General features: G+C 31.9%; 2 protein-coding genes across 3 annotated transcripts in view; both read right to left on the reverse strand.

Moving 5' to 3' along the window:
• The window catches only part of LOC139493131 (obscurin-like protein 1), a 228,406-nt gene that overhangs the window by 138,065 nt on the left and 75,454 nt on the right, over positions 1-14,887 (reverse strand). The gene's annotated exons all lie outside the window — the stretch shown is intronic.
• The window catches only part of LOC139493130 (peroxidasin homolog), a 62,301-nt gene that overhangs the window by 2,538 nt on the left and 44,876 nt on the right, over positions 1-14,887 (reverse strand). The window contains exons 10-18 of one of the 2 annotated variants that reach the window (XM_071281291.1): positions 12,321-12,389; positions 10,679-10,759; positions 9,425-9,484; positions 7,450-7,604; positions 6,796-7,068; positions 5,869-6,186; positions 5,034-5,309; positions 4,267-4,575; positions 1,612-1,776 (exon numbers count right to left, since the gene is read on the reverse strand). In XM_071281291.1, the coding sequence (XP_071137392.1) occupies positions 1,612-1,776; positions 4,267-4,575; positions 5,034-5,309; positions 5,869-6,186; positions 6,796-7,068; positions 7,450-7,604; positions 9,425-9,484; positions 10,679-10,759; positions 12,321-12,389 (1,706 nt within the window). The remainder of the gene's footprint in view (positions 1-1,611; positions 1,777-4,266; positions 4,576-5,033; positions 5,310-5,868; positions 6,187-6,795; positions 7,069-7,449; positions 7,605-9,424; positions 9,485-10,678; positions 10,760-12,320; positions 12,390-14,887) is intronic. The other variant, XM_071281293.1, reaches the window with a different exon arrangement.

Raw genomic sequence — 14,887 nt, forward strand, 5'->3', positions numbered from 1 at the left:
GCCAAATCCGTTTAAGGTCAACTTTGTATAGGGGGAGGGTTATAAACATACAATTTTGCGCCTGTCCCACATCAGGAGCATCTGGCCTTTGTTAGTCTTGTATTATTTTTAATTTTAGTTTCTTGTGTACAATTTGGAGTTTAGTATGGCATTCATTATCACTGAATTAGTATATATATTTGTTTAGGGGTCAGCTGAAGGACGCTTCCGGGAGCGGGAATTTCTCGCTGCATTGAAGACCTGTTGGTGACCTTCTGCTGTTGTCTGCTCTATGGTCGGGTTGTTGTTTCTTTGACACATTCCTCATTTCCATTTTCATAAAAAGACATGATTCTACAGTCTTGATACTATGAATTGTACTTCTTCAAATGTGTATAACTCAGAAGCGGAATTCGTTCCATATATGATGAAAATAATTCTGATATTTCGATATATAGATAAGTTTACTCTTGTTACTGTACTAGCGCACTGATGTAATAATTTGCTACTATTTGTGTTGTATTAGCTTGTGACTCCTGAGTTCGAAATGCTGTGTTTCTTCTTCTCTGCTGGGTGCTTTAAAGTACTATTCTATTTTATTTGGTTTTTTGATAAAACATTAAAATGGTACATAGGACGACAATGCTTCGCTTTGCTTTATCAGACCAGAGCTGATTATCTATGCAAACATGATAACTTGTTTTAATAGTGATTCCTAAGCACATGTTCACAAATACTAAAAGTTGTACTAGCTCAAATTACACGTCAGTATTTGAATACATTTTTTTAACAATGAAAAAATATAATTATGTCGACTGTATTAAGTTAATTGGTAAGGTTTTCGATTCAGTCCTAATATACTGATACTGTAAATAATGAGAAACTAGAAAAGTATTTGTGTTTGTATGGGGTTGGTTTTTTTTTATTTGCTTATAAAAAGTTTTAAATTTACCAGTATACATGATAATAAAACATTTTATAAGGCGAATGCTTGCCTTTCTTATAGCATAAAACAATATTGTAATTATAATATCTTAAGTCAATCACAATCACTAATACTTATTTCTTCTGTTTAATATACTTATTCAGCTTTTATTATACACATAAATATACAGCAATAACATGTTAAATTTATTTTCGCTATAACATTTCATTGGAAGATTAATAAACGGAAATTTTTAACTCTACCGGCACTTTATAAAATGTCATATGTATATATACTAACACCGGTAACATATGGATATTGTTTTACATAATACTCATTAAAACGTTTACACACTTAATGTGTGTCGACATGTTGGTCGACAAGGCAAACCAAGATTCAAAACTTGATATCTCCTTTTTTAAGCTTTATAATGCGTTTGTCTTTACACAAATACTGAATTCTCGTCAAATTTCAGCAATTTAAGAAGGCAACTTGAATATTTGAGTTATGACGGAAAACGTCCGTTTTTAATTACATGGCATTCCCTAATGATAGCATAAATATATGTGTTTTACAAATCTAAACGATCCACGAATGAGAAAGTTCGAAACTAAGAAATTCAAATTAAAAACTGTCAATCAAGATGACGATTACTCAAAATCAGGTATCGTAAACAGTGGAAATATAGATTCATTCTAGAGATTTACCTGTCTTTTTCGATGAAATTCTCCTGATAAATATGACAATGCAAATAACAACTAAGGCTATCCCAAATACTGTTGAGCATATTGCAATTATCACTGTCACACTGTTTCCTGTAGAAGCTGCTGATGTAGTGGCTTCTGTGGTGCTGATTGAGAATTTATTCTGTTCTAAAACATAGCATACACTTAGTGTTTATTTATTTCTAGATTAAATTTAAACGTTGCAAAAAATGAAAATATTATTGTTTAACTTGTCTATTTCATAATTTCAACATTGTTAGAAACTCATCATAGATATAAAAATTGAAATTTTGACGCGAGTTTCGTCCACAAAAAATTCAACAGTGAATTAAAAAGTAACAAAGGCAAAAAAAAGTTAAAAAACATTGAGGATAAATTCCTAACAGGTTTACCAAATTCACCTACGGTAGTATATACCTGAGGTAGGGAAGCCTTAATTTTTCAAAAATTTCAAGTTTTGTAAACAGATAATTTACAATTATAACCAAATCAATAATTATTCATGTAAATACAGAAGTGCTGACTACTGGGTTGGTGATATCCTCGGTAAGTATAAATTCCACCAGCAGTATCATCGACCCAGTGGATATAAAAAAACTCAGAGATACTAGAAAATACTCATAATAGCTCGTCTAAAAACTGTTATTAAAATATATAAAGAATCAAAAGGATTGTATTTGCATTATCATTCGTATGAAACATCGTTTCTGGAACCTCTAATGTGTGTTCCTCTTATCCGTAAACGCTGTATTTTTCTCTAGATATGATACAAATAGTCAATATTGCAATTAAAGCAAACAGTGGTATACATCTTGTCTGAATTAATTTATTTTCATTTGATTTAGCTTCCACCACCAATTATTATTACACCAAAAAGAATTATAAGTCATACCTAAATTAACTTTACAATACAACAAAAAACACCAACGACCCATAACGTATTTAACTACATTAACTACATACAAGGCTTAAGCCAGACAACTTCAATCAACCCATGACTCAGATAATATGTCATGGTGAAGGTACAATATGTGTTTTGGTTAAACCAATTATAAGTGTGCTCAGACTTTCTTTTTTCAGATGATAGCAAACTTGTTCTAGATATTACAAATACCGTGGAATAAAGTTCCGACATACATTTGTAATTCCGCACTAAACTAAGTGAACAGTAGTTTACCAGTTTTTGAAGTCTGATCAATAGAGAAGGACTTAACATAAAAGTAAACAACGAAAACTTAGAGAACCCGCTACATTACTTTGATTCTGTCCTAAGTCCAGTAGTTGTCGTTTGTTGAGGTGATTCATAAATGTTTCTCGTTTCTTGTTTTTTTTAATATAGATTAGACCGTTGGTTTTCCCGTTTGAATGGTTTCACACTAGTAATTTATTTATCTCTTTATAGTTTGTTGGTCGGTGTGAGCTAATGCTCTGTGTTGAAGACCGTACTTTGACCTATAATGGTTTTCTTTTACAAATTGTAACTTGGATGGAGAGTTGTCCCATTGGCACTCATTCCACATCTTATATATATCTTTTGTCATCTACAAAACAGGCATTCCATAACGGTAAACAAACTCATGATTACGTCCGTTAAATTTTCGTTTGGATAATTTCAATTTTACCACTCCAACCCTTCGTTAAATAACATTAATTTTACCACCAAATCTCTCACCCTCTATTAAGGAAACAAATATTGGTAATGCAGGCTTTAAAATATCGTATCAGCTTGCAGAAAAATATGTACTTTATATACTGTTGAAATGTTCGTAAATGTATATTTTGTAACAAAAACTTCATAACTTCAAGAATTTCTCAATCGAGAGGTTTTGTTGTTTTCAAATTCTGTGACAATAATCATATCCAGAAAAAGATGCATCGCAACAGGCACACTTAATTGTATCTATGATGTCATTGATTTTAAATCGAATAAGGTAGATACGATCAACATATTCACAACACTTTGAAATATTCCTTGCGAGAACAACTTATTCATAACTTCTGCTACACGAAACGTGAATCTAATTTGTGTGTTCCATAGAATTTCCTACGGGTTACCCTAATTTGGTTCATGTACAGCTAGTAGGAAATTATGACTTTTAAAACTCCAGATACTTTTCAAAAGTTTTAACCATGTGATCTTTTTTTCCGACTGTAAATAGACAACATCTGTAATTTATCAAAATGTTTACTTCGGTACCCCAAATTTGTTTTACATTTTATGTCTGTGTGTTTTGTTCATACAATGTTGTCAATATAATTGACTTATATATTCGTGCTACAAAACCATGTTTAATGAACTATTGTCTGCACAAGGAAAAACTGTACCAAATAAAGGCAACAGTAGTATTCTGCTGCTCGAAATTCATTAATCCATTGAGAAAAAATAAATCCGGGTTATAAACTAAAACTGAGGGACACACATCAAATATAAGTGGATAACAGTTGTTTTCCATTCATTTGATTTGGTTCAGCTTATGACTTTCCGTTTCGACATTTCCAATGAATCTGATATTTTTGTTATCCTACTTTTTGACGAGTAAAGCTAGCTTCTTTTCTTTCTCCCTATAAGCTTTGAAGTATACCTTTCATGAAATAATGCAATAAGTCAAGAAAACTAAATAATAAACTTAGTATTACCTTGTTCAATACCAAATAATTGGTTCACCTCTCCAAAACTGTTTCGAATCACGCATTTATACAGTCCATACTCAGCTTTGTGTACAGTTAAGTTGCTAACGAAACCTTCTACGTTTACTAAAACACGATGTTGTCTGATTTGTACAATAGAATATGTTGTTGTTTGTAGAAATTTAGTTCCTAAAGTAACTGGTTCATTGTTATAGTACCACTTTGGATCACTTGGAAATGGTATAGAGAAAAACGTGATAGAAAATACTGTATCGCTTTCATCTACTGAAGAGGAGTGTGATATGACAAAAGGTGGTCCTGAAATAGAAAAGGAATGTGCAAGGTTGTTTGTTTCCTTTTTTTTTAACAAAATTAATCCATGCATGCTACTCTGAGACCATGGATATTCATAGATCTGTCACTTGTCCTGGTTGTTTTTCGTAACACTGTTACGTTTATCCTCCCAGAAGTAACAGACTAGATCGTCGAACAAATAAATAGGTCAAAATCGTCAGTCGAGTTATTGCCCTTTGATGACAATTTTTACCAATATTTGTAATTGCTTTCCTTACATCTTTAAATGATTATATTAGATAGATAGAAACTAAAATTAGCAAAAGTTATTAAGACAAGATCTTCATTTAGGACCAAACGAGGAATTTTTTCAACCAATCCTTATAAGAGTTATTGCCCTTTCATGATAATGTTAACGATAACAATTTGTTTGCCGTCTGAGTGAAACAAAAAAAGAGGACGATGTTAGGAACAATATTTACCGCTTACAAACAATGTTGTAGACTTTTCCATGAGTGTCTGACCGAGAACATCTGTTTTCCATCTACAAGTGTAATCACCAGTATCCTGACTATTGCAGAATGGAATAGTTAGAATGTTTGAGGTATTAACATGTCTGCCTGGTAGTGAACGTATAGTTTCTCCAGCGTTTGAGTGAATCCAAGGGACTGGAGTGGCACCGACCAATTTTAAAGTACACTTTAACTCAATACTTTGTGAAGTGTCACAATAGGCCCGTCTTTCCAATTCTAAACTAGCTAAATAATAATAATAGACAAGTATTAAATTTCCTTTAAACCCTCTTATAGTTCTACAATTTAATTAATATAAATAAATATACCCTATATAAATATGTTCAATTATGCAGACGCATACTTTTTTATTTATTTGTTGCAAAATAAAGAAGGTAAATCAAACATTTTTATATCCATGCATTGCATTAGAGAGGTACATTTATACATGAACAAATGACAAATGACAAGCACTGAATTACAGGGCTCATGACTTGGGACAGGCACATACATAAAGGAATACCTAATGTCATCCTTATTGTTGTGTTGTTTAATAATTAGTTTTCTACGCAGTAATTTAGCAAATAAAAAATATTGATGATGTTTTATCTAACAAAAAAGGAAAATAAGAAAATCATTTCGTATCACATCTAAATGGACATGCATGCAATTATAATGTTATTTTTTTATAAAGTTAAAAACACATTCATTTTCTTTTTGGTAAAACCACTTGTGTTATCGTGTAACATATTGTATTTGAAAAAAATAGACTGATATTATATTTATTTAGATATTTGAAAATTACCTGGTCCTAAAATAATTTGTTCTACAATTAATCCATATTGATTAGAAATTTGACAATTGTAAACATCGCTCGGGCGTCTCCTGAAATTATGAATCGTTAAGTTTGATATAAATCCATCAGTCGTTACATCCACGTTGTATTGCTTTAGCCCAACCGTCATGTTATTTACGTCTATGGTGTATTGTGAATCTCCATTTAAGCTATTGTTTCCTAGCAGCCATTGAATTTTGAAATCGTATGGAATGGAATAAAACATAACGGACAATATTAAATCATCTCCGACGACTTCTGTATGCTGATTCAATGCAATAAGAGGACCTGTAAAAAATCATAATATTGATATTGATGAAGCCACAAATGTTCGCCAATTTTAGTAACAAAATATATAATGTATGGATGGATGAATGGCGTTTGTGTTTGTAGCAGTTCAGTGTAAATTTTGTTCCGTTTTCTCTCTTATAGTTATTCAGTTTTTGTTACTATTGAACAGCGGTGTAGTACTATTGCCTTTATCTAACGTCCAGCGGCATATTTTATTTTACACTGAACAACTGTGAAATGCATGAAAGTATAGCAAAGAAAAATGTTGAGACCTTTTAGATTGATCAGATCTTGTTTAGTATAGTTGCGACTGTGGGTGATTTGTTACCGGTCATTACTTGTTCAACTGCTTAAGAAAAAAAGCCTTGCCTTATATCCAATGTACATTATGTTTTTTACACGCCAGTTCATTGATCAAATAATTACTTTTAAACTTTTAACGGATCCACCATTTATTCCCTTTTTTAACGGTATATACTAGCATTGCTGTGTGTGTACCTCATTTGGAAAGTTACAAAGATGTATAGCTATATTGACAAAGAAAAGATTAATAAGGAAACAAACACCATTTAAAAACAGTTTGAGTATATATTTATGTCAACGTACCATTGACTAACAGATGTACAGATCTGTTAATATTTGGCAGCAGAGAATAGTCTGTTGACAGCATACAAATGTATTCTCCAGAATCGTCATGATTACAAAATGGAAAATGAAGAGTATTTGTATCTTCACCAACCAAATTTTCATTCATTTCTCTGATGAATTGTCCATTACGTGAATGTATCCAACGAGTCAGGTTTGTTGTTAAGTACTTATATACACACGGAAGATCGACGGATTGAGATGCATTGCTACTATGTACAGTTGATACATTGTCTAAAATAGATTGATAGATAAATAATTGATAAATATACTCAAATAACAATGAATAGGTATAAATAAAAACCGGTTCAAAAGATTACATAATAGATTTCTAAATCAGACAAATGTTTGGTTTTCAATTGCATTATATATGGCGATGCATGTTTAGCAGGATATTTCCCTATCGACAAATTCGTCGCTCTTTTTTGAAGATCATACTATTCCCACAGTTTGTGTATGTTACCTTTATTTGTCTTCAAAATCGATTTATGCAATTCAAATAGCTTTAACTAGCTACTGTTTCCATATAAGATTTACTCAACATCTATTCAATGTCAGGTTTCTTAAAATAAATATAGTGCAGCGCATAGAGATTAACCATTTTACAATACATACCAATGCAATTAAAGTCTCCAGGGACCAACTGAGACAATGGTTTGTGGTTGTCTGTACATATACTATCACTATTAACTTTAAACTGCTTATCATGGCGTAAGTAAACTAACCACATCAAGTCACAGCCACACGGTGTTAAAGATCCAGTAAAATATCTGAAATGAGAGATATAAAAAAAGAAGATTTGGTATGATTGCCAATGAAACAACTCTCAGCAAGAGACTAAATGACGCAAAATTAAACAACTATAGGTCAACCTACGGCCTTCAACAATGAGTAAAGCCCATACCGAATAGTCAGCTATAAAAGTCACATACATACAGAATGTAGCGGGGTTAATTATGTTAGCGGAATCCAAACCCACTGCCTGCTTCATTAAATGTCTGTCCATTTTATCCATTTATGGTTCCTCGTGATTGCAAATACTTATATATTCTTGGCTCTTACATTTATAAGTTTCAGCTTTAATGAAGAAGGAATAAGGGAATGGGTTTCGGACGGATGTAATGTATAAAACGATTTGTTTTAAATTATGAATATACCATTACACATCTTAATGTTTCGGGGACTTTGTTTTATATGTACACATGACCAGCTTTCTTCTATATCGTTAGTTAAAAGACGAACGGGATCAGCTGCTGCATACAACGTAGCGCTTTAACAGGCTCCTTCGATATTCACATTAGCTAGACATTTAGATATTGTGACTTGCAGGTGATATTTATGCACACACAATCCATTATAGATTTATAGATACAAAATTGCAAGTAATCGAACCTCTCATTTTCATGGACAGGTAAATGATTTTCCTAAAAGGTTGATAGTAATGTAGTTTAAATAAAAAGAGCAAAATCTTCACTGACACAGTCTCGTTTTCAGTCTGAGCAGAAAGGTGATGAACCAGGGATATGTCAAAGAACGTCTCGTCCTTTTTTTTTAAAAGTTCATCGGAAGGTACCCAGAACTTGTTGATAAATATTCCGTATCAACTTCACAAATAATACACTATGGTCTTAGTATAGATTTTGCGTATTGACGTTGTTCATCATCTTAATAACGTGTTATATTATTCTTTTATTTGTCTTTATTAATATTACTTTTACTGTTAAGTCTGTTTTTTAAGATATCCTTTTGACGTAACTCTGTGCTTATGTATCCCATCATACTTTGAACGACAAAATTATTTTATGATGTGACTCTGTACCTATGTATCTTGTCATACTTTGAATGATAAAATTATTTTATTTATTAATATTACTTTTACTGTTAACCTACTTTTTTGTAATATACATTTGACGTGACTCTGTACTTATGTATCCCGTCATACTTTGAACCACACTATTATTTTATTCATTATTATTACTTTAACTGTTAAGTCAGTTTTTGTTATATCTATTTTGCGTGACTGTATTTATGCATCCCGTCATACTTTGACCGACAAAATTATTTCATGTCTACCTGTGCGAATTGCAAACGCGCAATTTTACACCAGTACTGAAAACCCTCCTTCCTTGACGGGTGCATTTTACATAGACAAATAAAATCGTATAATATAATCAAAATGAGGATGTTAATTTGATGTATGCCTTTTTGTGCTTCTTCGTTACATTTGTTGTTTTTATAGTGATTAAGATGATAACACAATGTTGACTGCTGTACCCCTTTTTTTGACATTTTTACCTATTGTGTCTGTTTGTTTTGTTCCCACATGGGTGACAATATAGTGGAATTTGATGCGACTGTCATACAAGTGAGAGGTTTAGCTAGCTATAAAACCAGATTCAATCCAAAATTTTCTACATTTGAAAATGCCTGTACCAAGTCAGAAATATGACAGTTCTTGTCCATTCGTCTTTGATGCGTTTTGTTATTTGATTTTGCCATGTGATTATGGACTTTCCGAATTGATTTTCCTCTGAGTTCAGTATTTTTGTGATTTTATTTTTTTCAATTATACTGAATGTGTTGTACTCACATGTTTGATGAGATTGTAATCAATCGGTTTTCTTTCATCGTAGTGTTTTTACCAAGCACTCTAAAAGTTGTTAGAAGAAACAAAATGAACCGTTTACAAAGCATTCGATGTAAAGTATGAATGAAACCTGATTGTGCACTGCATATGCGACATTAGATAAAAAGCTTCACAGGTGAATAAGTAAATTTTCAGATGAATTCTTTGAAAAAAATCAGTGAATTTATTTTATCACCTCTCCCTCAACATTTTTACATGTGATGACGTAAATAAACAAATCTAAAATTGTATCTCTGACAGATATCCTATTTTAAACGGAAACAATTCTACAAATTCTTAAAAATAAGTTTACAATTTTGAAAGTGAATTTTACAAAAAGGTTTAAAACAAGATGCTTTGTACATTGGTTGCTCTTTTATTTATCTTTTAATTTTATTTCAAGGCATCATACGCAAAAGAATACATGTCAATTGGAGTAATATACATGTGAGATAATAGCTAGTTAGTTATTGATGGTTGTTTTCAACCTACATTGACTAATGAAGGTTTTTTTACCTATTTCAGTCGGTATATATATAACACAATGTAAATAAGTATTAACGTCTGTAAATGCTGAACCTAAGGATCAGCTGACATTTTTACAATTTTCAAATTTCCTTTCTTTTATAATAACACATCTGTCACTACTGATGGTGTATGCGCAAGTATTTCCATGAGATAGATAATATACAGTTCTCCTTGTATTTAACAAAAGTAGCCCTGATCTGGAAACTATTAGTGCTAAATAAATAATCAGTTTATTAGTTCTACAGTCGCCATACCCTGTTTATGAGATATGCTAGATGTAGTTCTCATTATATTCTATGCTCTTATCCGAACAGTTTATGTGGAAGAGCCAATAAAATATCAGTTTCCTATCCTTTAGAGTGGTAGTTTAAAATCTCGTTATCCGATTTATAAGCTTCAAATCAAGGTAGAAAACCGACTTAAGGGAATCGCATAAAACCAGGTGTGTCGACAGAGTAAGCGTGCACCGCCATTTATCACCAAGTATGTAATTACACACTCAGTCTAAAATTCCAAGGCCAAACACCTGTTGTTAATCGATTACGGCACCGATGCATGGTATCATCCAACCTTCGTTATGGTAAGTTTAATGCTTAGTTAGTGTCGATTTGTCACTTTCATCCTCACAAGTATGTTGAAGCAGATTTTTAATGTGTCATTCCTAATAAAGTATTCAAATGATATGCTTACAATTGTTTGAAGTGAACATTCATAAAGGCATTCCTCTGTATAACTGTGTCGTCGTTTCCTGCTAGAGTTATTTCTAATGGTCTGTCAAATATTAAAGTTAACATGAACTTAAATAACATTCCACTTTTAAACGAATTATACATGTAGACAATAGCGATTACAAACTGTTCCAAATATATAAAATTGGTTATGTAAGGATACATAACCCATGATAGAATATTACCTGCTTTCCGATCAAAAGGGACAGAAAACGCAATATTACATTTCAAGGTCGATCATTTATCCTTTGACTAGTCCATTGATTATATAAATATAAAAAGATGTGGTATGAGTGCCAATGAGATAAATCTCCATCCAAGTCACAATTTGTAAAGGTAAATTATTATAGGTCTTTAACACGGAGCCTTGGCTATGCATACTTTTAAAAAAACTTTTATAAACACAACTTTGATTTGAAAAAGAGTAAAATAAATCTTCAATTTTTGTGTATCAAAATACTACAGTAATGTTGGTTAGGTTGAAGACAAGTTTTGGGAAAAAAGGTTGAAGTTCACACTTTTAAAAACTATTTGCAGATGATCAAGGTAAATAATTCAAAAGACGTACACAATCGGGTCAAACTTGCCAATAGGTCTGCAGCAGTAAAAAAAAATCAGACCTACACATGCAGGTCTGATCTATCATCGACGTAGTTAACTTGCATGTGTGCATACTTTTCTATCTACTTACCTCGAAAGCAGTCAACAAGTCTGCTCCGAGTCGAAATTTGTACAAGTAAGGAATAGACCTACTGGTATCTTATCAGCACTTATAATAAGTTTTCTTAAAGAAGATTCGGAATAAATACTAGAAAACTGTAAAATTGTAAATTGAGCTATGTAAAAATTTGATCATCTTTACGAAATAATGCATTCTTTGTTAGAACCTCAGAGTTGACAATTAAAACTGCAACGGTTCTGCTGAAAAATAATGTGTACATTACACCAACAAGAATAACTTTGGCAATGTTCGGCGAATATTTGCTGAGGGAAAATAAGCTATAAAGTTATCACTGTACTATTATGCATATTTTAGGGGCCAGCTGAAGGACACCTACGGGTGCGGGAATTCTCGCTACATTGAAGACCCATTGGTTGCCTTCGGCTGTTGTTTGCTCTATGGTCGGGTGGTTGTCGCTTTGACATATTCACCATTTCCTTTCTCAATTTTATACCTCTTTTAATAAAAAATATGCATTTTGGGGATTCGAAAAGTAATAAAACATAAGCGGAAGATTCAAAATCATTAATTAAAATAAGACAAAAAAATGCCATGACAAAAAAACCAACACATAAAAAACACCATAAGATATAGAACAGTGAACAGAACATAATGATTTTAAGTACATAGTCCCTATGTTCTTGAGAATAGATTATATTTCAATTTATAACAGGCAATTGACAGCGTTCTGTAATGGTTTTTTTTTTGGTTTTATGATGCGATGACGATTATATTTCTGAAGCGATATATTTTTATGTATTCAGAAGATGTAAATGGAGAACAATGTCTGTATAATGTACACACAGTAGATAACTGATTTTAATTTTATATTTATGATGCTGTATTGGGAATATTCCTTCTTTACTCTCAAATAACAACTCACAAGGCTGTTCTAGAAAGGTTGACAAATGCTTCTGTTTCAATCTTCTTTAAAAACGGAGTAACCCCATAACTACAAAGAGATAATGAATTGATACGGAAAATAATAGCAACATAAAAAACAAAGTTATTTGGAAATAAGTATTGAAAAACATCGTTATCAAAACATAGATAATTAAATTTTGATAGTTTATGAATGCATACATATATGAGTATTTGCATCCAGTTATCAAATCTAACAGCCATATTTTCTGTAGATTCTTATAATTTGTATTACACAAAATCCTGCTTTTCGCAGAATGATGTGTTTGATGTGTTTGAAGTTTGATTTTGCCATTTGATTATGGACTTTCCGTTTTGAACTTTTCTCGCAGTTCAGTATTTTTGGGATTTTACTTTTTATAATACAATATTCACATAAAATACTTTGGATTTCTTACGAAAGGTAGATTAAACATTTGGCAACCTTTATAGAAACAGTCAATATATTTTATTTGGTCATACATGTTAACATTTTTTGTTTGTAACATTCCCGGTAAAAAAAGTTACAACACCAAATATGTGTTTTGACAGATATTGCACTTTTAGTAATGCACAATGTCTACATATTTGAAAATCCAAAACTTCTTATTCGGTCAACTTATAGGGAAAAAAACGATTTTCATGGTCACTGATTAACGAATTTGGTGATGTCTTAGGATTAGACAACACTATTTCTTTGTTTATGCTATTTCCCGTTGCTTGAGCTGTGTGAGAAAAACATTTCTCATCAAAAGTGAAGTATCTGTTCTCACCAAATGATTAGTCGAAATTTAATAATGACGTTAAATTTATCTTGATTTCTTCTGAATCTCCATTAGTGACGTCCTGAAAAAGGACGACCATGTTGATGACGTCACGTATAAAGAACACACCTTTCTACAAATCTTTGATAAGGAAAGATAAAAATCATCAAAGAAACAGATTCCGCAACTATAGCTCGTGTACTACGATATTTATTCACTACCCGTTGAACAGTTAAAATCTAAATATAAAAAGTTCGGCAAGCCTCGTGCTTTAAATATAAGTACTTTACTGTCTCGTGGGACGAAATATCGTAACACACTTGTTTCAGTGATGGATTCTATAAATATCATCAACAGAGGTGTGGTTTATGAAATAGCTGTAGTTACGAAGGACTACTAAAGTACCCCGAAATGACAAATGTAAAAGAATTCAAACGAAAAAACTAACGGCAATATTTATGTACAAAAAAAAAGAACAACAAAAAAAGGTTACACAGCAACAAACCACATCCACTGCATTACATGCACTTGACTTATGACAGATATAAACAGAATGTGATAGGGCTAAACTAGTTTCAAGGCGCCAAACCTCCACGAACGTGTGATAGTGGTGTAATAGTACAACATAAGAAAAGACTACCAGTTAAAAAAAATCCTTAACTCATCAGATAAATACAAATAGAAATACATCTAACAAAAACACAGAGTTGACGTGGACGGGTATTCGTTCATCCACACTACAAACAGACACTAAGTACAGATCTGAGAGTAACCGCAGTTACTAACAGCTTGAATACACATTTTGTATCTTTTGTTTCTATTTTGCCCAAAAATAAACCAACAAGAAAAGCGATTAAATAAAAAAGGACCAAAATTATAGCATAACTCTCATAATGAATCAGAGCGAGGCATTACTGAATATAACATGATTATTTCAAAAACATTTATTACTGTTTTTTTTCAAGGATCAACCATGTAAAGCATGATCTATCTACGTTAACTGAACTCAACGATTCCGTAAGGTTGTGTTTATGCCATTGAGACAACGATATAACATAAATAATGTTAATGTAAGCAATTATAGGTCACCGTATGAACGTCATCAATGAGCATAGTCCTTTCACACATATAATAAGCTATGCACGGCATAACACAACATTAAAGTCATATGAAACGATTTTGTTTTGTATTTCTAATATGTGATCAGAATTATTAAACCAATGCATGTATATATACTAACGTATGTTCTATTTTGTGTTATCGACGTCAAATAACAATTTTTGTAGTAATTTTTGATTGCGAGCTTATCAACTTTCAAAGTTTGTTGCCAGCATTTAATTGAGTAAGACATTCATAAAGAAACAACGTGGAGTACGTTGAGCACATGCCAAATAAAATTGATATAGTTGTGAAATACTTTTTCTATATTTTCAATGCGTTCTCATTTTTTTTCAAACGTTCTCTTAATAGATTTTAATGATTTGGTGTACTTAATTTTTTTCTAAGAACCAAGTTTTAGTGTTTATTTCCAGTACATGTTTCTTTATATTCTGTGATCATGGTTTTCAGCCTTGCCCTTGTACTGTGCGGTGTCGACATTTAAATGAACGATATCGTAGTTCAGGTGGCACCGTAGTATTTTCTGGCCCATAAGGGATAATAATAGTCTTTTTAGAATTTTCACCACTTTCTAACACTGCAAAGAATTCTACATTCACAGTTAACTGAAGTTATTTCATTTTACTATTCAGAAATGGATTTGAATGTGTATCATGACCGTTTACTT

Source organism: Mytilus edulis, chromosome 10, assembly GCF_963676685.1.
Source record: "Mytilus edulis chromosome 10, xbMytEdul2.2, whole genome shotgun sequence".
In the NCBI taxonomy this organism is placed as follows: Eukaryota; Metazoa; Mollusca; class Bivalvia; order Mytilida; family Mytilidae; genus Mytilus; species Mytilus edulis.